This window comes from Protopterus annectens, chromosome 1.part0 (assembly GCF_019279795.1).
Source record: "Protopterus annectens isolate FY-2018-M chromosome 1.part0, PAN1.0, whole genome shotgun sequence".
Classification (NCBI taxonomy): domain Eukaryota; kingdom Metazoa; phylum Chordata; order Ceratodontiformes; family Protopteridae; genus Protopterus; species Protopterus annectens.
In genome coordinates, this window is record NC_056725.1 from 1,716,082,321 (window position 1) to 1,716,106,594 (window position 24,274).

General features: G+C 38.3%; 1 protein-coding gene across 1 annotated transcript in view; it reads right to left on the bottom strand.

The window, feature by feature from the left end:
* Positions 1-24,274, bottom strand: part of ADGB (androglobin) — a 4,124,629-nt gene that overhangs the window by 233,209 nt on the left and 3,867,146 nt on the right. Inside the window, exon 34 of the mRNA XM_044074542.1 lies at positions 12,670-12,796. Coding sequence (XP_043930477.1) covers positions 12,670-12,796 — 127 coding nt within the window. The remainder of the gene's footprint in view (positions 1-12,669; positions 12,797-24,274) is intronic.

The following is a 24,274-nucleotide window of genomic DNA, read 5'->3' on the forward strand; positions in this document are numbered from 1 at the left end:
TCAAATGCCTTTGCAAGGTCCAGATAGGCTGTGTGGACTACCTTCCCTTCATCTATGGCTTTGGTGACTGTTTCAAAGAAGTCAACCAGGTTCAAAAGGCAGGATCTGCCCTTGACAAAGCCGAACTGGGTAGGATCTAGTGTCTGTAGGTCCCCAATGTCTTTGTTTATGAGCTCCATGATGATCCTCTCCATAGCCTTGCAGACTAAGCTAGTCAGGGTTATGGGGCGATAGTTTCCAGGGTCCGTAGAGGCTCCACCTTTGTGGAGTGGGACCACTGTTGCTGTACGCCATTCTGTGGGCACATATCCTGTAGTGATGCTGAGATTGTATAGCTGTTTTATTTGAGGGATTAGTTCCTCTTGGAGTTCATGTAGGACGCAACCTGGGATGCCATCTGGTCCCATGGAAGCAGTGTTTTTTGCTTTGGAGAGGGCAGCCTTCACCTGAGCATCTGAGATGTTTGGGAGGCAGCCCTCTGCCGGGATAGATACTTGCCCTTTTGGGGGGGGGGGTTTGCACTGAACCTGTCTGCCAGGATATTGGCGATGTCTGTGGGTTCAGTGTATTTTTTGTCGTTTAGAATCAACTCAGAACAAGTCTGGGAGTTGCATCACAGGTTTCTAACATAACTGAAAAAAGCCTTATGATTGTCTTTGGTGTCCTGTGCAATTTTTCTCTCGAAGCTGGCCTTGGAGGATTTTATGAGGGATCGTAATTTTTGCTAGTACTGATCAGAGATGCCTTCCCTATTAGGGATTTTGCTCTATCATGTAGTAGCTTCCTCCTTCTGTTGTACAGTTTATTTATGGCAGAGGTCCACCAGACTGGACGCCTGCCTTTGGATGATTGGGTCTTGGTTTTGTTTGGGATAGCATGATCCATGCATTCCTGGAGATGTCCGTAGAATGCATTTATATAGGATTCTGCAGTTTGGGCCGTAGTTTCCACTGGCCCTGGGGCCTTGAAGGATTCCACTTCGGTTTTGAGAAGTGAGAAGTTCGCTTTTGAGAAGTTTTTCACTGTGGTTTTCTGGGCAGGGGGTGGGGTCGGGATGTGGACATCCAGTGAAATTAATTTATGGTCTGATCTTACCAATGAGGGATATACTTCTGGTGTGGAGCATAGAGTCCATATGTTGGTAATGATCAGGTCTAGTATGTTGTCCCCTCTTGTGGGAGTGGTGACTAGTTGTTCCATAGTATTTGAGTTTATAATTTCCAGGAACCTTTGGGCTAAGGTGCTGGGGTTTGAGTAGTGCTCCCAGTCAATGTTTGGGTAGTTGAAGTCGCCCAATATAATGGTGTTCGGAGAGATCTTCATGTTCTCCAATGTTTTCAGGAAAGCCGAGTGGGATTCCTGACTTTGAGAGGGTGGTCTGTAGGATGCTATAAACTGAAAAGCAGTCTTGCCCACTATTAGTTCCACATGGATGGTCTCCGATACTTCGTGCAATGCCACTAACCTGGAGGTGTGGATATCCTTGATAAATATGGAAACTCCCCCTCCTTTTGTGGTTCGGTCCGGGTTTTGGGGCCGAAAAGCATGATATGAGGTATAGCCTGGTAGTGCTGGGGTGCTCTCTGGAGCCTTGAACCAGGTTTCTGTCACTGCACAGATATCGATGTTCTCCATACTGAGGAGAGCTTCGAGTGCATGCATCTTGAGGTTAAGACTTCTGGCGTTTAGCAGCATTACCCTTAGTTTCTTGTTCCTTGTGCTGTCTATGGGGTGGGTTTGACTTTTGAGCCTTGCCTAAAAAAGGCACTATGGGGGTGGCAAGAGCCTTTGCCAATATCCGAAAGCCCAGTGGTGACAGGTGCAAGCCGCTCCTAGCGGCAACGTGGCTTGTCGAGCATGTCATCCCAGGCTGACAGACACTGGATCCCCTTTGAATGACACCAAAATTTTAGCCAGTTGTTAAAATCGATCATTTTGTCTTTGTACTGTGGCATCATTCTAGGTGAGGGTAAGATGCTGCTCAAGGTCAGGGTCATACCAGCCTGGGATACATGATCAGAGAGCTCCTCTATGTCTCTTTTTATGTAGTCCAGGGAGGTACGTCTCAGGTCATTCACACCAGCATGTACAATGACTGAGTCATATTTGTATTTGCTTTGGAGTGACCTGAGTGCTTGCGTTATGTGGCGGATCCTAGCACCCGACAGGCAGCTCACCATGACCTTCTCTTTATTCAGCCTGGTGAGCAGGACGTCAGTGTGTCTGACAATAGAGTCACCTATAACAAGAGTATCAGGTGTGTTATTCAGCCTTAAGGGCTGTGGCTGCTTGGCACACTGACTTTGTGGGTTATGTGTTGTGTGTGTTTTGTTTTGCTTGGATGTCTGCTTTGGAGGTCTCTGTTGCTTAGGTAGACTTTTATTTAGAGCCTCCGAGTATGTTTTTGTGTATTTATATGTTTGGTTCGCTGATGTGGTGGGACTATGTGATACTGGAATTGTGTTGTGTGAGGTTACCTTCTCCTCCTGACTGGTTACACCAGTTTTGAGATGAGAGAGCTCAGCCTCCAGTTTGGCTAAATAGTTGCATCTCTCACATATATTTGAACCTGTTTGGAGGAGGAGAGGGTTGTCCGTGTACATGAGACAGTTGTAACATTGCCTCAAAATTCCCAGATTCACCAGCTGGACTGGAGAGGAAACCATTGACTGACCTTTGGCCATGCTAGAGTAATAGGGAAACTGAATTTAAGACGGACCAATAGAGGACAGGGTAATCGTAGAGAGTATAAGAGTAAGTAGTGCTTATGGTTTAATAGTGCTAACTTGTAGGATTACTTAATTGGACCAGTGAAGGGCCTTAGAATGAGAATATGGTGTTTAAATTGAGAGATAGAGCAGTTCTAAGGGAAAAAGTGAAGAGCAGACTTTGTTCATAGGTTCGTACTAGGCTATCTGCCCTAGGGCATTTATAAGCCTAGCCAGAGTGTATGTGGCCTACACCACCCCTTAGGATGAGAATACTACGCCCTTTTAGGGTTTAGTTTACTGTGCCTCTGTCTAGTAGTGACAAAGAGATGACCCCCGGGGTAAACCTACGATCTCCCATCCACTCGTCGAGATTTCTCTTGAATAGAGTCAGTGAGGGGCTCTGCCTAACATGGACTGGGATTCTGTTCCAGAGTGTAGGGAGCCTCTGGGTTATGAATCTGTCCCTCCAGCACGTTCTATTTATTTCTGTGTTGAGGTTTAAGTCACTTGTTCTCGTGGCTCTGATGGATTTGGATTTTCTGAGGTGGAGCATGTCCATTAATTCAGGATTGGACATGGCCTTGTACGTCAGGCACAGATCACCTCTGAGTAGGCGGTATGCGACTGAATAGAGCTGGAGTTTTTTCAGTCGGGCAGCATATGACATATGTTTAAGACCCTTTATCCTCTTGGTGAGGAACTTTTGGGGTCTTTCCAACTGCTGCAGGTGTCGGGTGAGATACATCCCAAATGGGGCACTGTACTCAATCATTGGTCTGATAAGAGAAGAGTACAGGGGCACAATGACCTCTCTTGATCTAGATGTGAAACCCTTCATGATAAGGTGGGCAATATAGAAGGTCTTGCTAACCACTTTGGCTATGTGAGTGTCAAATGAGAGGTTACTGTCAACCTGGGTCCCTAGGTCCCTGATTACCTCTTCCGTACTTAATGGATTACCGCCTATGTGGTAATTTGTCAGTACCTTGTTTTTCCCAAAGGGTATGACTATACATTTTTTGGCGTTTAGCTTAAGGCCATGGCTCTGGCACCAATTATCCATTTCTATGAGGCCTCTCTGAAGGATGTTTGTGTCCGCTGGAGTATCAATTATGGCACCCAGTTTGCAGTCATCTGCAAACTTTGTCAGCCACAATCCTCCTATGTTTGCCTGTACCTCGGAAAAATAAATGCCAACAAGAGGGGTCCCAGGACTGAGCCCTGTGGGACACCGCTTGTAACTGGCTTAGAGTCTGACATAGCTCCAGCAACTCTGACCCTGTGGGTTCTGTCCTTGAGCCAGTTTGCAACCCATCTTTTGACATATGGGTTTACATTTAAGCTGGTGAGTTTGTCTATGATGCCCGAGTGGGGTATTGTGTCAAAGGCTTTTGCAAGGTCAAGGTAGGCTGTGCGAACTGCCTTACCCTCATCAATGGCCTTAGTGACTGTTTCAAAAAAGTCAACCAAGTTCAGAAGGCAGGATCTGCCCTTGACAAAGCCAAATTGGGTAGGATCCAATGTCTGTAGGTCCCCAATGTCTTTGTTTATGAGTTCCATAATGATCCTCTCCATAGCTTTGCAGACCAGGCTCGTCAGGCTTATGGGGCGGTAATTTCCAGGGTCCGTAGAAGCACCGCCTTTGTGAAGTGGGACCACTGTTGCCGTATGCCACTCTTTGGGTACGAATCCTGTGGTAAGGCTTAGATTAAACAGCAGCCTTATGTGTGGGTTTAGTTCCTCTTGGAGTTCATGTAGCACACAGCCCGGGACACCATCCGGTCCCATTGATGCTGTGTTTTTAGCTTTAGAGAGGGAGGCTCTCACCTGGGCATCTGAGAAGTTAGGGAGGCTACACTCTGCTGGGATAGTTATTTCTCCTTTTGGGGGGGAGGGGGAGGAGAAATTTGCACTGAACCTGTCTGCCAGAATGTTGGCAATGTCAGTGGGTTCAGTGTATTTTGTGTCATTTTGGACTAACTCTGAGCATATCTGGGAGTTTCCACCCAGGTTTCTAACATAGCTAAAGAAGGCCTTGTGATTGTCTTTTGTGTCATTTGTGATTTTTCTCTCAAAGTTGGCCTTGGATGATTTTATGAGTGATCGTAGTTTTTTGCTAGTACTGATCAGAGATGCCTTACCTTTTAGGGATTTTGCTCTGTCATGTAGTAGCTTCCTCCTTCTGTTGTAAAGTTTGTTTATGGCTGGGGTCCACCAGACCGGTCGCCTGCTTTTGGGGGAATGGGTCTTGGTTTTATTTGGGATTGCATGATCCATGCATTCTTGAAGGTGCCCATAGAAGGCATTTGCAAAGGATTCAGCAGTGTGGGTTGTGGTTTCCACTGGCCCAGGGGCCTTGAAAGATACCACTTCAGTCTTAAGAAGTGTGAAGTTTGCTTTTGAGAAGTTCTTCACTGTGGTCTTTTGTGCAGGGGGGGGGGGATGTGGATTTCCAGTGAGATTAATTTATGGTCTGATCTTACCAAAGAGGGATGTACTTCCGGTGTGGAGCATTTTGTCCCCATGTTTGTGATGATCAGGTCTAGTATATTGTCTCCTCTTGTGGGAATGGTGACTAGTTGTTCCATTGCATTTGAGTTTATGAATTCTAAGAACCTTTGGGCTAGAGTGTTGGGGCTTGAGTAATGTTCCCAGTCTATGTTTGGGTAGTTGAAGTCTCCCAAAATGATGGTATTTGGAGAGACATTCATACTCTCCAGTGTCTTCAGGAAGGCTGTGTGGGGTTCCTGAGTTTGAGAGGGTGGTCTGTAGCATGCTACAAACTGTAAGGCAGTTTTGCCTATGGTTAGTTGCACCTGGATAGTCTCCGATGCTTCGTGCGTTGCCACTAACCTGGAGGTGTGGGTATCTTTGATGAAAATGGATACTCCCCCTCCTTTTGTGGTTCTGTCCAAGTTTTGGGGCCGGAAAGCATGATATGAGGTAAAACCTGATAGTGCTGGGGTGCTCTCAGGAGCCTTGAACCAGGTTTCAGTCACTGCACAGACATCAATGTTCTCCATACTGAGGAGGGCTTCGAGGGTGTGCATCTTGAGGTTTAGACTTATGGCATTGAGCAGCATTACCCTTAGTTTTTTTCCACTTGTGTTTTCTAGGGAGGTAGGTTTGTCATTTGAGCCTTGCCTAAAAAGGCACTATGGGGGTGGCAAGAGCTTTGGCCAATATCCGGAAGCCCAGGGGTGACAGGTGCAAACCATCCCTTGCGAAGCAGCGTGGCTTGTCAAGCATGTCATCCCAAGCAGACAGACACTGGATCCCCTTAGAATGACACCAGTAATTAAGCCAATTGTTAAAACTGATCATTTTGTCTTTGTACTGTGGCATCATTCTTGGTGAGGGTAAGATGCTGCTCAGGGTCAGGGTCATACCGGCCTGGGCTACATAATCAGAGAGCTCCTCTATGTCTCTTTTCATGTAGTCCAGGGAGGTATGTCTCAGGTCGTTCACACCTGCATGTACAATGACTGAGTCATATTTGTACTTGCTGTGGAGTGACCTGAGTGCTTGTGTTATGTGGCGGATTCTAGCTCCCGACAGGCAGCTTACTGTGACCCTCTCCTTGTTCAGTTTGGTGAGCGGGATGTCAGTGTGCCTGACTATGGAGTCACCTATTACAAGTGTGTCTGGCATGTTGTTTGGCGTTAAGGGCTGTGACTGTTTAGCACACTGACTTTGTGAACTATGTGTTGCATTTGCTATGTCTTGAGGTGGTGGTTTCTTGGGTGTCTGCTTTGGAGGCCTCTGTTGTTTTGGTAGATTTTTAATCAGCGCCTCCGAGTATGTTTTTGTGTGTTTATGTGTTTGGTTTGCAGTTGTGATAGTTCTATGTGAGACTGGGTTTGTGGTGTGCGTGGTTACCTTCTCCTCCTGACTGGTCTTGCCAGTACTGAATTGAGAGAGCTCAGCCTCCAGTTTAGCTATATAGTTGCATCTCTCGCATATGTTTGTATTTGTTGGGAGGAGGAGAGTCTTGTCTGTGTACATGAGGCAATTGTAACATTGCCTCAAGATTCCCAGATTCACCAGCTGAACAGGAGAGGACGCTAGCAACTGACCATTCGACATGCTAGAAATAGTGAAAAAGATTGCTGTGTAACTGATGTCAGAAAGGACCTATAGGGAAATGGGTACTCAACAGAATTTAGGTGAATGAAGTACTTTTCGTTTTGTTTAAGAGTGCTTTACCTGTATACAAAATGCTTTAGGAGCAAGTGCTGAGCTTTTCAGATAGAGTATAGGCTGTTTAGATTGCAAGTAGAACAGTTCTAAGGGAAAAATTGAAGAGCAGACTTCACGGAGCCAGAAAAAGTTTAACCTTGTTTAACCGGCGCTGCGCTATGCGCACGACCACGCAAAGCCGTGCAAAGGCGGATTTTAAGCAGTGAACTACAAAAGAGCTAGGAATGGTCCCAAACAACCAATTACTAACAGCTTCTTGTGCTGAGGTCACTTCCCCCAAGGATAGGTAGGCTGCTCAAGGCTCCCCACTCCCACTGGTGAGCAAAGAAACTTCCTTTTATCCAAGTAAGGTAACGGACAACACAGGAACTACACCACAGCCCAGAATACAGCAATGCCTGTATACTGGTCTAAACTAGTTGAAAAAGGCGGGAAAACAAGGATTATTTTTTGTTTTTGTTTTTTGCAGAAATACACAGAAAATGCAGAGACAGTGATAAATTAGTTACACAGGCTAGCACACTTTAGTGGGCAGCCTCCACAGTTCAATTAAACAAACAAACAGCAAACTTTCGACTAAATTCGACTAAATGTAACTTTAAGTGCAATTTTTAAAATAAATGCAGTAATCAGTAAAAAAACAGTTCAGGCTAGTTTAAAGTAAGCAGCAGAAGCTATTTTCAGTGAAAAAAAAGCAAAGATACTTAAATCCAGAAGGTAGTCGCTTTTTCGAGTTCCTTGCTGCTAGGACCACTCTGTAAACCCACGTGGAGCTTGTCTGAGCAGTGGAGCCAGGAATAGTTTAAACCCAATTAGGCGGCACTGCCCGCTGTTGCGCTATGCACAAAAACGCGCAAAACTGCACAAACGAGGGTTGTGACATTGCCTACATAAAGTCTTGTCACATTTTGCTGAGATGAGTTTAAGGAATATGGTCACACTTGCACAGTGTGAATTAAATTTGTATGTTCTCTGACAGGATGCTTCGCCTGGGACAGAACAGGATTGGAATTATTTACCAAGCTACAAAAGGTTATTAATTGGTTGCCACATTTTTGGGTATTCATTGTGGTCTTCCTGTAGGCCAGTGGGGCAATTTTGTCTGATGTTCTGAATTGCACATTTTTGTTAAGTATTGCAAGTGCTATGCTAATATTGTTTTAGACTGTTTTTTTTTCTAGATGGCATTTTCCTCGCCTTGTCAATGTCATGCATTAACTGCTTTATTTCCTGGTGTTAAAAGTGGTACAGGCATTGATGTGACTCTTTTTCCTAGGTAGTCTGTGATGGGGGAAGATTTTCTTAAAGTGAATTACTGTTTTGCCTAGAGGTAATGTCTTTAAATGTTCCCAGTTCTTTCGTTATTAAATTTGGTTTTGTTTCTGACTACATATATATATATATATATATATATATAGATATATATATAGATATATATATATATATATATATATATATATTTATATATATATATATATATATATATATATATTTATATATATATATATATATATATATATATATACACACACACACACACATATATAGGTTCACTTTCTAATCTCAAAATATTGAAATATCGAATTTCAGTATCTCAAGACTATAATAGCAAAAGACGAGTTCCACGAAAGACCACATAATTGAATCTGGAAATGTCGAATTAGCGATTATGGTGGTGCGCTGTGTTACTGGATAGCTGGAGATTAAGGTAAGTGTTTATATTTTAAGGGTTTTGGGTAGGGATTTTACTGTATGTTTGTGTGGTGGGAAGTTGTAGGTGTAGGTTAAGGTATGTAGTTAAGAGGTATGTAGGTAGGAGTGTGTGTAAGTGTTGAAAATGGTGTTGTTTGTATGTATGTATGTGATGTGTGTTTGTGCGAGGGGAATGTAGATTGTGTAGTGGTGGATTTCATGTCTGTGTCATTTTTAGTGCGACCTTGGAGTTGGTATATATAAGTAGCAAGGGTGCCCCCCACATGGGAGGTGCAAGGGGGGGCTTGCCCCCCTGCTTATATGTAGGGTAGGTGTGTGTATTTGTGTTGTTTTGTTTGTGTGTGTTTTGTTTGCTTGTTGTAGTGTGGGGAGGAAGGTGTATGTGTGTTTGTGTGGTGTAGGGTGTGTTTAAAATTCGCAGTTTTGCATTTGCGTTTTTGAGGTTTCGATATTTTGATTTTTCGGCTTTATAGTCTCGAGATACTGAAATTCGATATTTCAGTATTTCGAGATTATAAAGTGAATCCATTTTATATATAAATATATATATATATATATATATGTGTATATATATATATATATATATATATATATATATATATATATATATATATATATATATATATATATATATATATACATACAAATGTGTATATATACATATATATATATATATATATATATATATATATATATATGTATATATATATATATATATGTGTATATATACATATATATATACATATATATATATATATATATATATATATATATATATATATATATATATGTATATATATATATATTTGACATTTCTGTGCATGTTGGTGTTTTTCCTTATGACATAAACTGGTCTTAGTGTCCGGCATAATTCCGGTATCGGTAACTTTACTGGCATCCACTTCAAAACATATTGTCTTTTCTAGAAACCTTATCTGTTCTTGTAGTTGCTTTTATAAGTCAAGTTAATCAATATGAATTACTGTTAAGGTATGGACTTTTCAGTACTATTAGACAATAAAGTTTTATAACTACATTCTCCACACCATACACAGCATGGCCGCTTCCATATAAAGTAATCAAACCCTACCTTTGTCTGGGATTATGCTGCTAGATTCCCTTGTTTGTTTTCTTCAACTCTAGCAAGGTTAAGGCACACTGCTTCATTTAGAAGGTTCCATCAGGAGTATTCTAAACTGCTGAGTTAGGATCACAGAAGTTCAGTAATATAAGTTAATATACAATGAGCCTGAGTACTGATAATCTCATATTTCAGTAACTCAAGCTTATGAACTATATGAATAAATGTATAATTTCAGAAAATATCATTGCCCCCCTGTACTCCCTCTATACCTTATTATTCTCCCTTAAAGACTGGTGCACTTTGGAGAAAGAGTGGTCACTAAAAGGCATTGTAAAAGTTGTCTTTGAGATGAGACAGCCTATAAATCAGGCAAACATGAACAACATTATCTGTTTCATGTTTGCCTCTAGAATAACCATCACAAGCATTTTTTTTTTTCAATAATAATTCTTTATTTTTCCCTTTTTTTTTTCTAAATGTTAATACAATACTACAGCCTATTTACAATATATACATGAATGCTTCCAACAGTTACATAGAGTCATTATACATAATTATACAATGCCTCCTAAAAAACGTGCACGCTGATTGGCCAGCCCAACCAGCGTGCCCATTGTAAATCCCTCAATATACTAACGGAAAAAGGTCCGCGTTAGTATAAAACACTGTCTCGCTATGTTAAAAGAGTTTAACATAGCGACACAGGTTTAAAAAAAGCAACGCAGATCTCCGTTGATTTTTTTAAAGCTGTCTCGCTATGTTAAACTCCTTTAACATAGCGACACAATAAAGCAACGGAGATCTTGCGATCTCCGTTGCTTTAACCTGTCTCGCTATGTTAAATGGGTTTAACATAGCGAGACAGCTTTAAAATTAGCAACAGAGATCTCCGTTACTTATTTTAAAGCTGTCTCGCTATGTTAAACCCATTTAACATAGCGAGACAGTAAAAGCAATGGAGATCTTGCGTTCTCCGTTGCTTTTGCCCACAGCTCTGATGTACTGCGTAGGCATCGCAGTACATCAGAACTGCCATGAACACCAGACAGCTGCGGAAGGGCAGCAAAGAGGCATTATACAATGCCATTATTTAAGAAAAGTAATTATTTCTTTTCTTAAATAATGTCATTAATATAATAACTCACTTCTGGGTGTGGGTAATGCTGGATTTACCCACGGTTGTCTTTGTTTGGTCCTCGGCCGCCCTCGGGACCAAACCACGCCAACCGTGGGTAAATCCAGCATTACCCACACCAAGGCGTGGGTTATTGCTATACTATACACTTCTAAATAGATATTACAGAAAAAAAAAAAAAAGAGTAAAAATCTAGTATCAATATAAGGCTTATCTATAGACAACTCCATAGTTAGTCTGTACTTCCCGGAGAAAAGTGGAATGGAACCTTAAGCTAAGACAATGTTGAAGATTTGCTTCCATATTTTTGTATTATTTACACTTTTCTTATGATCACTAATTAATAATTTATGTGCTAGGATATGTTTTATCGCTACATTCTTGAAATTTTCCCATGAAGTCTGGGATGGATTCAACCAATTTGTAGCAATATACAGCTTCATTAACAAAAAAATATTTACAAGTATGATCCTTTGGGATCTATCCAAATTAGTTGGCGGAATATGCAAAATCATAAACTCCCAAGAGAGTGTAGACTGTTGATATCCCATTTTTTGTAGTTGGAATTTCAAAGAATTCCAGAGTTTAAAAATACATTTACAACTCCAGAACATGTGTAAAAGGTCAGCCGTTTGATCTATACAATATGGACATTTGGGTGAGTTTTTTGAGTTAAATTTATGTAAAGTGAGACGCGTGTAATACGCATTATTAAATATCATCAACTGAGTAAATAATAACTTCTGAAGGGACACTGATTTTAAGGTTAAGTTAATTGCTCTCACTATTTTACTATCTTCAATCGTTAACAATTTCTCCTTCCAGTATTTCGATAAAAGTATTTGGTTATTGTATTTCACCTCTTTCATCAAACTATATGACGCTGTTATATATTTACATTCCTGTGTTAAGGTTTGCCATAAGTTTAGGCAAATGATTTGGTTATTGTATTTCACCTCTACAAGCATTTTAACACTCAAGCTCTTACTCTTCAGCACAGTCATGAAACCCATTTCTTATCTGCACCAAATGAGTCATAGCATAAAGGTTTCCATGAATTTTCGCAACATTTCTCAGCAAAAAACTGGATCATCAGAACAATACAGAAAACTCAGTGGTTTCTGAAGCTAAGGGTAGAGGGGATAGCTTTTCTAAAATGTTAATCTGCAAAACAAATCTGACTTGTGAGTGGAAAAAGTGTTAGGGATTATAATGACAAGCAACTGCTAACAACAATTATGAATTTCAAGTAATAAGCATATCTGTGCTAATTTAAATTGTTTTTATGAGGAGTCAGGCTTATGCATGAAACACGTGACTGACACTCTTATGTGAGATCACTGGTTTATAACTACTGGTTGTTTCCCTTGAAAATTGATTTTACTGTGTACTGAGAATTCCTCCTTTCCCTGAGAAAGAACAACTTCAGAGTTGGCATACATAAGCAGCAGGTGAGTGGGGGTGCAGTCCCCCACACTAAATGGTACAACTTGTCTTCAGAATAAACACTTCTTGTGATCACAGTTCAGTGAAGTGGCACAAAACACAGAGTCAACAGCATGTCAGGGAATCGAAAAGAAAGTACACATCTAAGGTCTTTCCAAGCTTTTGCACTCCCACAGATATTATTTTTGAGTTCAGTTACCAGTGGAGCTATGCAGCAGCTTACTAAATATTGTTGCCACCACATTTGCTTGGGCCCATAGAAGCGTATTTTTATGATGGAGCCCATTGTATTTGCAAACATCTAACTTAATGTATCACACTATTATCTGATATTAAATATTTCAAGAAATGGATATAAAATAAAAGCATCAGCAGCTTACCTAATGAAAGGTGCTAAGTCTAATGGCTCCCACTGTCTTTTCTGTGCTGGATGGCTAGAGGTTTGAGAGAGTCCATCAAGAGCTGTTGATGGAGTTTGAGGCTCAGGAGATGGAGATACAGAGGCAACTACATAAAACAAGAATCAATCAGAAACTGTAAAAGCATTTTTATGACATTATTCTCACAGTAGCAAGCAATAAACGCACAGTAACTCAGTACTACTGTCAATCACAATGTATATAGCAATAAGAAAGAAGTAATCTGGAATATCTACTATGTATATGCACCATGCCATATTAACTTAGTGTAAATATCATTTATCCGGCATCACCTGTTAAAAGGAATTGTAGCAGAACTGGGAAACAAGCATTTGTCAGTATCAAATATGAACAAACCAAGGGTATCATGGAGAAGAATAAATATAGTCTGCTGATTCACTCAAAATGTTGCATCTAGCCCACCTACCACATATTGAGCTGAGCCTGAAAATGGTACAGCCAGATCTGTGCTGTACCTCAGACAACAAATGGTAAATAAAATAAGTTTGTCCATTCATTTTTTTTCTCCTGTCTCAAACAGTTCTGAATCTCTCTGATGGCTTAAACTCTGAAAGAAGTGATAAAACTAAAGATTCTAAGAAGCAACTGCCATCTCTCTCAGAGCTACCATTTTCATAAGACTAACTTAAAATGCTCCCATTCCATCTGGCTCTAGGCCTCCCTCCCTCTTATTCTCTTACCTATCCCTATCGTTTCCATTTATTTCCAGGTAAAAGTGGTATATCCAAATCATATCCTTCCCTTTTCTTCACTCTTTCAATGTGTATGCATCCAACTTTCTGCCCATATCCCTGTTACGCCATACCATACCATACGATTTGCCATTTTAGTAAAGTAGATCTGAGTAAGGCATTCACTGTACAACAAAATGTTTGACAGTATTCAGCAGGAACAAAAATGGATATAATTCAGCTTTCATCTGCCATTAGTTGGTGTGCAGTTTTCTAAGAAAACCTACACCAACATGCATAAGTTATTATTGACCCATTCTGAGATGCATCTGACATTAGCCTTGCATCAGCATTTTCAATACCTATTGTCAACTTGCATTTTCCATTTTTTTTTTCACAGAATAGCATCTACATGGAGAGTACACTGAGCTGTACATGTATTCAACGTGTGATGGTGTTAAACAACTTATAGGAACATAGGAACAATACCAAACAAGTGATCCCAAGGATCATAAGAGGCCTAGCCATATACACTTTTAAGATGACACACTTAAAAGCTCTTTCCATCCACCAAGTTATTTAACAGTAACGTATAATGTCTGTAAACACAAAGTGCATACACTATTTCCAGTAAATGAGTAAAAGAGTAAAATGTTCATGATTATGCCTGGACCTCCAATCCGAACCAATTTATTGTGTGCTCAAGGTTAACCAGCTTATTGTGTGCTCAAGACATGAATGCCAAGCATTCACCTTGAGATTGAAGTAAAGCTTGAATGATGAATCTTGACAATTATGTCAGGAACACTGAATAAGAGTTATAAGTGGACAGACCTGATCATAATTTTTGTACTGAGTGGAGCTTTATGTGTTCCATTTACTACCTGCTGCAGGAAAGAAGTATAGATGTGACTTGTTTTATAGCTTTGAAAACTGTGAAACACTTAGCACTGCCAAATAGACATTGGGCAGAAGTAAAATGTCCCTCTGAGAAATGAATGTTTTAAAAGCTGGTAAAAATGTTACCCTGCCATGGTGTTTGTGTGTGTGTGTGTGTGTGTGTGTGTGTGTGTGTGTGTGTGTGTGTGTGTGTGTGTGTGTGTGTGTGTGAGAGAGAGAGAGACAGAGTTAAAAACAGCAAAGTGTCTAACAGCTTTTAAAGCTGCTTTAACATCGCAACAATGTTCTGTTTCAGATGGCACTAGATACTGTTGTACTCTAGTTGTGCTCTAGTACAAGACTACAGTTTAACAGTTCTGACACGTGATTAAAAATTTTAAGTACTTTTCTAATGTCATAGAGATGCTTAAAAATGTTACCCTTTTACTATATTCAGAGTGCAGTTGTGGTGCTCCATGCACTACAAAGGTTATGATCAGATAGCTATGTGTTTGAGATTAGGATGTCAAAAAATTCACCTCCAGGGCAAAACTTGAGATGTGAATCTTGACATTCATGATGAGACTATATAATAAAAGGTCATAAAGGTGACCTGATCTTAATTCTTCATACTGCATGTAGCTCTGTCTACTCAATGTACTATCAGTTACAGAAAAAAGTGTAGGAGGGTATAGTGATTTATCAGCTTACAAAGTCTTTCAAAGCTAGTAAAGTATTCAACACTGTCAGACACACAGCAGGCAGAAGCAAAGTGTATCTCCATAGAATTAATGGCTTTGAAAGCTGTTGGAACACTTTGTTCTGCACATTTTCCGACTATAAGTGTGGCATTATGAAGTTATAGCAGCTTTTAAAAACTGTTTTACCTTCTGCCACTTTTGTTTGTCATCTGACACAGTCTGCTTTTAGTTTCTAGTGCAATACCCAATATTAACAGCACTTGGGTGTCCTTAACAAACTTTTGTTAAACACCCCTATGCACTGTAAAGACCGAATCTCATGCTACAGACCTGTTTAACAAGTTTATCTTTTTCACAGTCTTGGAGTGCAATCACTGTGCTCCATACAATACAACTCAATTATGTACAAATGCAGAAAGGGGTGGGTGAGAAGGTAAACCTACTGCTGTGATGCTTTCTACCCTAGAGGAATTACAGTAAACTCTCAGTTAATCGGAACTCAAGCAACTGGCAAAAAAAATCTAAGAAATACAGTACAATTTTCATATGTTGCACTTTGTTTTCCCCCTGTAGAAATATACCTTACATTTTTAGAGTATTATAGTTTTAAAAAGGAAGATAGGAATAAATTCTCCTCTCTCCCCAAGCTGAGAACAAGTCAAACCAAACAGATAATATAGAGTACAGTATTAGTCAGGCCTGTTTTAATAGTAACTCTCAAGCAACCAGAAATTACAATTATCCAGCAACTAACAATCCCCATGGGTGCCGGTTAACTGAGAGTTTAGTGTAACTCAGTCAACAAAAGAAGAACAAAATAAGATGCAAATACTCTAAAGATCTATTGTTAGAGAGAATGTCTCACTTAACTGTAGCCTATCAAAGCTCAAAGAAAATCCAGGGTGGTGACAGAATATGAATGAAGTGTTGCTAAGATCACTGTTAAAATGCTGTCCTACCTGTGGGCTGGATTCCTAGTTATGCCTTAAAAATGTTCAAATTTCTTGCCATCCTGCAGGACCGCAAGTCTCTTGGACAGAAACATCCCTGAAAGAAGTCTGAAAAATGGCTACTGCTGTAAAAGAGTGAGAACTGATAACACCTTCTAATGTCTTGCCATATTTATCATAGCTAAAAGTTATATAATCACACAATCATTTTTAAAGACTATTCTGAGATGGGTAGCTTTTGTTTGCCCACAACAAAATATGCAAATGGTTGCAGTAACCATTTCCAGTTCACAAACAGCCTAACCATGGGTTCTGAGCTGTCTCTGCAGCGGAATGTAAAGACTAATGAGGCATTCTTGGGGCATTCTTGGCCTCTGCTAATTAGCCATTTATTGTCCACGAGAAATGCCTATGCTAAAGACATTTATACAGACAAGCGATTAAAAGTACTGCATGGCTACATAGCTGCTCTTGTTAATAAACACTACCAAAAGATCATATTCACGAGTAATTTGGAATTTAGCAGACAGGTACTGTTGGGAGTGTGTGTGTGTGTGTGTGTGTGTGTGTGTGTGTGTGTGTGTGTGTGTGTGTGTGTGTGTGTGTGTGTGTGTAAATGTGAGTTGGGAGGTTGCAGTGGAGAGGTTAGTTAGGGAGTAGGGTTGTGTGTGTGTGTGTGTATGCCTGGGAGGCTTTACTAGGGGGCATTAGTAAGGGAGGAGGGAGTAGAGATTGTGTGTGTGTATGGGTGAGTGTGTCCTTAGTGCGACTGGGTGGTGGTGGTTGTGAGTGTATTCATTAATGTATGAATGTCTGTTCGGAGGGGCTGTCATACCTCCACACTCTGCTAGACTAATGAGTAAATCCTGCAATGTAAGTGGGGTGAATATTTGATACCATAGAAAACACTTTACAGCATGCCTTAAAGATAATTAAAAAAATAAAAGTACATAGTTTTGTAGCACAAAAGGCATGTGGCAGAGGGGACACTAGACACTAGGGATATTGCACATACAGTGCCCTATGGGCACTGAAAAAAATTCAGACCCTGTACTCTTGCACTTTGCACTTCACACAGAGAATATTAGTCCAATACACCACCTTTGTACACCAGGAATACTGAAGCCTTACACACACACACACACATATAAATATACATACACACACACACACACACACACATATACATATAAATATATATATATATATATATATATATATATATATATTTACTTACGGGTCCCTATCAGTTAATCCAGTTTTCAGAAACTCTAAATTCATATGGTCGAGTTTTTGAAAAATCCAAGCTTTTCAATGGAGATCACGGTACAGTGACGATCGAGAAATTTATCCTTTTGCTCATTGTGGTGAGATCTCAGAGTTGGTATATATAATTTGAAAGGGGTGGAGGGGTGCAGGGGGGGCTTGCCCCCTTGTAAAAACATAAAAATGATAAAATGATAGATTTGGGGTTTTTGATGTGCAAGTTTTCAGAAAATCGATCATATGGTCTTGACCATATATATTTCAAGTTTTTGAAAACTCGATCATCTGACATAGACCTATATATATATATATATATATATATATATATATATATATATATATATATATATAGCATATACGTATATATAATATTTACTTTATATTTGTTTACAGGGGATGTCCGACTGGGCCAGTGGCCCCTTTTTTAGCGGAGATCTGGGGAGAAAAGCTCCATTACAAAAATACATTACAAACAATGCATCTATATCATATTATCGAAGACGCAAAATGTTGAACACTCAAAAGAGCGAAAATTCCAAAACTCAAACTCCATATTGTGGGGGGGCTACACCCCCCACCCCACCCCGCTAAATGTATATTCCAACACTGAGATTGCACTACAGTGAGGAAAGGGAAAATATCCCAATCTTCACTGTATTGCAATCTCAAAAACGGAATTTCGAGTTTTTGGCACTTTCGCTATTTTGACGTTCAACATTTTCATTTTGTGATAACGTGATATAGATCCACAAACAATACAAGAAATTGATAATCAAAAATACATATCATTGGTAAATATAGGTAGTAAACAGTTTATACATAAACAATAAAAACTGACAGAGTAATACAGTGTGGAAAAAAAGAAAGCTAACAAACTAGTACGAAATAGCTTATGCCATCATAGAGAAATGACTGATATTGTGGTATTGGTGGTAAATATTTATGAGATATATGCATGGGATATGAACAAGAATATGTCTGATTGCTAGTACTATTTTTTCTAAACAGTGATAGCTAAGGCAATATTGAAGTGAAGTACAAGAAGGGAATATGATAATGAAAGTATAGGAAGCATGAGATAGGTAGTTAAACATAGGAACAGTAGTGAGCTTGAGATAGGGTACAGAGAAATTGTGTGTGTGTGTGTGTGTGTGTGTATATATATATATATATATATATATATATATATATATATGTGTGTGTGTGTGTGTGTGTGTGTGTGTGTGTGTGTGTGTGTAAATAACCTTCAACAACACCCAGCACTAGCTTGCAGTAATGTAGAAATCATCATATTGAGCAAATAAAGTTCGACCACATTTTCTTGAAAAGATTTACTAATCCAATATTTCCATGGCTTTGGATAGCCACGACACCACAGCAAACCGGTTTCACCCAATAGGTGTCATCAGTGCTTAATTACCCGGATTCCCTTGCAGAGCATTTAAATATATGTCTTTTGCTCTCCACTCCCTATGTTAAAGTGAAATGCCCTTATATTGAACATTATAAGAAGAGGGGGGAAGAAGCATAGACATTGGAAATGTGGAACAAGAATTCAGGATGATGTTAGAGACATAATTTCACCAATAACTGATGTACATAATGAGAATGAATTGGTAGTGAATTTAACACCATATACTCTAACAAAAGATGAAAATGATTTGCTCAATAAAGGTTTGAGTTATGTGCCTGCATTTTTTTGTATCTCATTTGTCCACTGTCACAGATGTTAAACATTTTTGCCGTTTGTTGAATCTTAGATTTTTCTTTAATAATAAGGATGAAAATGTATCTGCACATGAATTTAAGATTAAAAAATCCACTTTTCAGCCTCCTTACTACCCCACTATTAAAATGTTTGAGGAGCATGTTTTACATGAACTCCATAATAATTAGGATGTTATCTTTAAAAATCATAGCATTAATTTGAGTAAAAAACAAAGAGATGCTTTGGAAAATTTACGAAAAGATAACAAAGTGGTGGTTTTAAAGGCTGATAAAGGTGGGGCGATTGTGTTATGGAAGTCTAGTGAATATGACAAAGAAGTTATGAGACAGCTTAGTGACCCAATTTCATACATGAGGCTACCTTTTGACCCAAGTGGTAGATTTAAGGCCACTATAGATGCATTTTTGGAAGATGCTGTCACTAAGGGGTTGTTAACAGAAGAGAACTGTGAACAATTGAAAGTTGTGGAAAAAGAACCTTCTATTTTTTTATATATTACCAAAAATACACAAAACGATTCTAAATCCCCCCGGCAGACCAATAGTGTCAAGTCGGGGGTCACTGACTGAACCTTTGTCTATTTATTTAGAAGGCCAATTAAAACCACTCTTGCCATTGATAAGAGCTTGAATTAAGGACAGCACCAAATTTTTGAGACTAATGAATGATATAGAAGTTCCCGTACATGCATATCTGTGTACTTTAGATATCCAGTCATTATATACTAGCATCGCCCATAAGAGTGGTCTGGCAGCAGTTAACTATTGGGCTGAATATTCTGGGCTATTATACTAGAGCCCAGACTGAATTTATACTCAGAATGTTAAGTATAATTTTGGAACATAATGCTTTTATGTATAAAAATGATTGTTTTTTTTACAAATGAGGGGTACTGCTATGGGCACAAATTTTGCGCCCATATATGCAGACCTATTTATGGATTATTTTGAGGCTAGAATGAAATGGGTTTAAACAACACATGGACGTGGTGAAGATACCTAGACGATTGCTGGTGTGTCTGGGTGGGGACTATAGAAAAATGGTATGATTTTACCACTTATTTGAATAACAATAATTTTGGAGTTCAATTTATAAGTAAGGCAGAACAGTTTACTATTTATTTTCTGGACGTTAATGTTACTAAATTGATTGATGGAATAATGATAACAGGTATGTTCAGAAAACCTTTCTCAAAGAACTCGATACTGGAAGCTAAGAGTTGCCATCCCGGACACATCACTAAAAATATACCGAAAGTACAATTCGTCAGGTTAAAACGCCTTTGTAGTAGACAGCAAGATTATGAAAAAGAAGCAAAAGATATGCAAAATAGATTTGTACACAGAGGATATGATAATAAACTAGTATCTATTGCCCTTGAACATGGTAGATTACAAGACAGAAATAAGTTGTTAGGTATAGATAATCCGAAAAAAGTGAAGACGACTGATAAATTGAGATTTATCACTACATATGGTACTAATACATTCCATATAAAACAGATTGTTGAAAAGCGTTGGTCTATCTTAAAAAATGACCCCTTCTTTGAGAAAATAATAGATGACCATTGTAATTTTGGTTTTCGAAGGAGGAAAAATTTGGGCAAATATTTCAACAAACATAAAAAAAAGCTCTTTTATGGGTAAGACAATGCAAAGTGAACATGTGACAGGTAGTACATTCTGCGGGAATTGTGTGTACTGTAAGGTAGTGTCCAAACAAAGTCCTTCACTTCTATCAATATCACTAGGGTATATGATATTAGGGCTCTGATCATGTGCAATAGTGATTGGATCATTTACATGGCAATATGTAAATGTGGTGCTTTCTACAATGGACAGACTTCTAGATCCTTTAAACAGAGGATTGCTCTACACATAAGCGACAAACTGTAGGAGAACTTGTAGTGCTTTGTACAAACACTATTTGGATCATGTGGGAGCACATTTCATTTTTGTAGGGATAGATAAAGTGTTAGGTGATAATATCACAATAACAAAAAAAAACAAAATATTAGATTCAAAAGAAAAAAATTGGATATTACAGTTAGGAGCTCTTTACAAACCAGGATTAAATGAAAATCTGTTATAAACATTGCTTAGTGAATATATTCATTTTTTTATGGATATATATTTTTTTCTGGATATTTTTATTATTATTTTTAGTTCATATATTTTTTCTAGCCAACACATTTCCTGAGTGTATTTTGTATATAGAGATGCTATTATTGTTATGCTTTTTGCCATTTAATAATGTGTGTTTAACCTGTATTATAATGTGCAATATAAGGGCCTGTCACCTTAACATAGGAAGTGGAGAGCAAAAGACGTATATTTAAATGCTCTGCAAGGGAATCCAGGTAATTAAGCACTGATGACACTTATTGGGTGAACCCGGTTTGCTGTGGTGACATGGCTGTCCGAAGCAATGGAAATATTGGATTAATAAATCTTTTGAAGAAAATGTGGTCGAACTTTATTTGCTCAATATGATGATTTCTACATTACTGCGAGCTAGTGCTGGGTGTTGTTGAAGGTTGGATTTGTTATTTGTGCACAGTTCGAGTGTTTTGGAGGCCATGTTTGCGTGGACCAACTAGGAGTGAGTATATAAATATATATATATATATATATATATATATATATATATATATATATATACATATATATATATATATATATATATATATATATATATACATACACACATATCATTTTACATAAGTTAGATAAAATACCTTTATCATTACTGCCTGTATAAGTTATTTCTTTCTTGTACTCTAATAATTTGGGGCATTATTTTAAGGTGGATTTTGAAAACCTTTGTGTTACCTTAAATATGTACTCACTTATAGCTCGTACAGTTAGCCATTTTTCCTTTGATATTTTTTCTCAGTTGTTTTAACATTTATTTCTTCCATACAATTATACCATGCTAGGAATGTCTTTTACCTCATATGTAACAATATGTTATCATTCACTGTTTCTAATACACCTATACTCATTCCCAGTGGAAGTATAGTGAATAACTAACTTAGTAAGTTACTGTGTTTGTATACTTAGTTTACACAGTTTTCAATGTATTTTGTAGACATTTGGAGCCAAATAGATTGGTTATGTTATACTGAAAGTAACTTGGTATTAAATATCAAAAATGTGTTGAATATCATTTCTTCATTTAACTTAGTTATTTGGGATTTATTAACATCAGCTAACTGTATATGTATTTTCCCAATTAGCCTCATATACACTGTTCAGCCAATATGTAACAGTTTTAGAACTCAGAGCTATAACATTGCTTTCTATATCTGGGAAATCCTAGCCTTCCACTATTCCATGTTTTAGGATACCACAAGATTAGTATTATACTTTATATTTTCTTAGTCTGAGCTTTAGTGGGAGTTAAAGCTATTGTTTGAGTAAAATATAAGATTTTTGGTAATAACATTTAATCAGTAATAACTGGTTTTCAAATGTAAAAAAAAAAGTTTTTGTTCCATCAGTCTGTTAATTGATTTCATTTCTCTATTTATTTATGTCATTTCTATTATTTTTCAATAATTGATGCTAGGGTCATTCCTAAGTAATTTATTTTACATCAATGTTAATGTAATATTTTCTATGAAAAAATATTTAGTTTATTTTTGGGTATATTATTACACATTTAGGTTTATTACTCTTAAATTTCAGTCTAGAAATATCACTGTTTTTAATTTTAACCTGTACTTCTTTAAAGGAAATTCTGTATCTGTTAAGTGTCAATGAAGTAACATTTGCAAAGAGTACTATATTTAATGTGTATTAATTGTTTGTCTTAAAACTCGTTACATCTGTACTACTTCTTCAAATATTAGCCAACGGTTCACTGGTAGAGTGAAAAGTACAAGCAATAGTGGGCATACTTGTGTAGTGCCTCTTTTAATGTTTACTGATTCTGAGAATCTGCAATAATTTTATGAATGTTTGGGGAAAGTTATTTTTAATAACATAAACAAACCAAGTTTATGGTGGTATCAAACACATTTTGTATGTCTAAGCTAAACATCGCCATCTCTTCCTTCTTTTCTTTCAGTCTATTAGTGTTATTATTTTTATATTGTCCTTGGTTTGTCTACTGAAAATGAATCCTACTTGATCTTCGTGTATCAAGAGTGAAATTGTATTTCTTATTCTATCAATGTATGTGAATATAATCATCTTATAATCCACATTTAACAGTATGATTAGACAAATAAGATGCAAAGTGAATGCAATCTTTATCTGCTTTGCTATTATAGCCATCAGAGTATCTTAACTATCAAAGAAAGTCTGTTGTATCAACTACCTCTCGTTCTTATCCCAGTTTGGAAAGAATGGCAAGTAAATGGATTAAATAATATGTTTTTCTGTAATAATATTAAGGATTAAAGAATAATTTGCTTTTAAAGACACTAGCCTGATGAAAGACTGCATTTGATTTATCATTCAGCTACGCCTGTAATTCTGAAAATTTTCCAGAATGTATAACTGGGGCAACAAAATTAATTTTTCATGAAAAATAATATTTATGTCTAAAATGTTGCAGGCATCAAAAGAGATTAAAAAAAAGTTATGTCTTACCACAATGTTCCATCTGTGGTGTTCATCTTCTTTCATTTGTCACTGATGGGTTCGTTTCCGAGCCCTCGGAACCAGGTCAGCCTTTTTACCAAGCTTGCGCCAGCCAAAAAATTCTCGAGCTAAGTTTCTACCTAGAATGCCCTTTTCCCTGTTACCTCAGATCAAGTTTGCTAGAGATAGAGAAGTAAAGACGAGGCTACTTCTGCACAAATACCCTAGGACACTACTTGGACCTAAAGCATCCCCCAGGAGCTTTTGGAGGGGGAAGGAGGGTGGGAAGTGATGAATGAAAGATGAACAACACAGATGGAACGTTATGGTAAGACATAACTTTATCTGATGTTGTTAATCTTCTTTCCATTCATCACTGATGGGACATATTCCCTAGCTACCTTGAGGTTCATGGGTGGCCCTTATGGAAGAACTTTCCTGAGTACCACTGAGCTGAAGGCAGCTCTCCCTCTGGAGACCAAGTCCAATATGGAATGACTGATAAAGGTATGAGGATTAGTCCAAGTAGCTGCTGTGAAAATGTCATCCATGGAAGCCCTGGAATGGAAAGCTACAGATGTTGCCATAAATCTATTGGAGTGAGCTTTAACTTTTGGCATAGGTTCTTTACTGAGGGAATAGATGAAACATATGCAGTCCCTTAGCCATTTTGATAATGTAATCTTGGAAACAGCATCTTCCATTCTGGGCCCAGAAAAGGAGATGAAAAGCTGTTCAGACTTACGGATAGGTTTGGTCC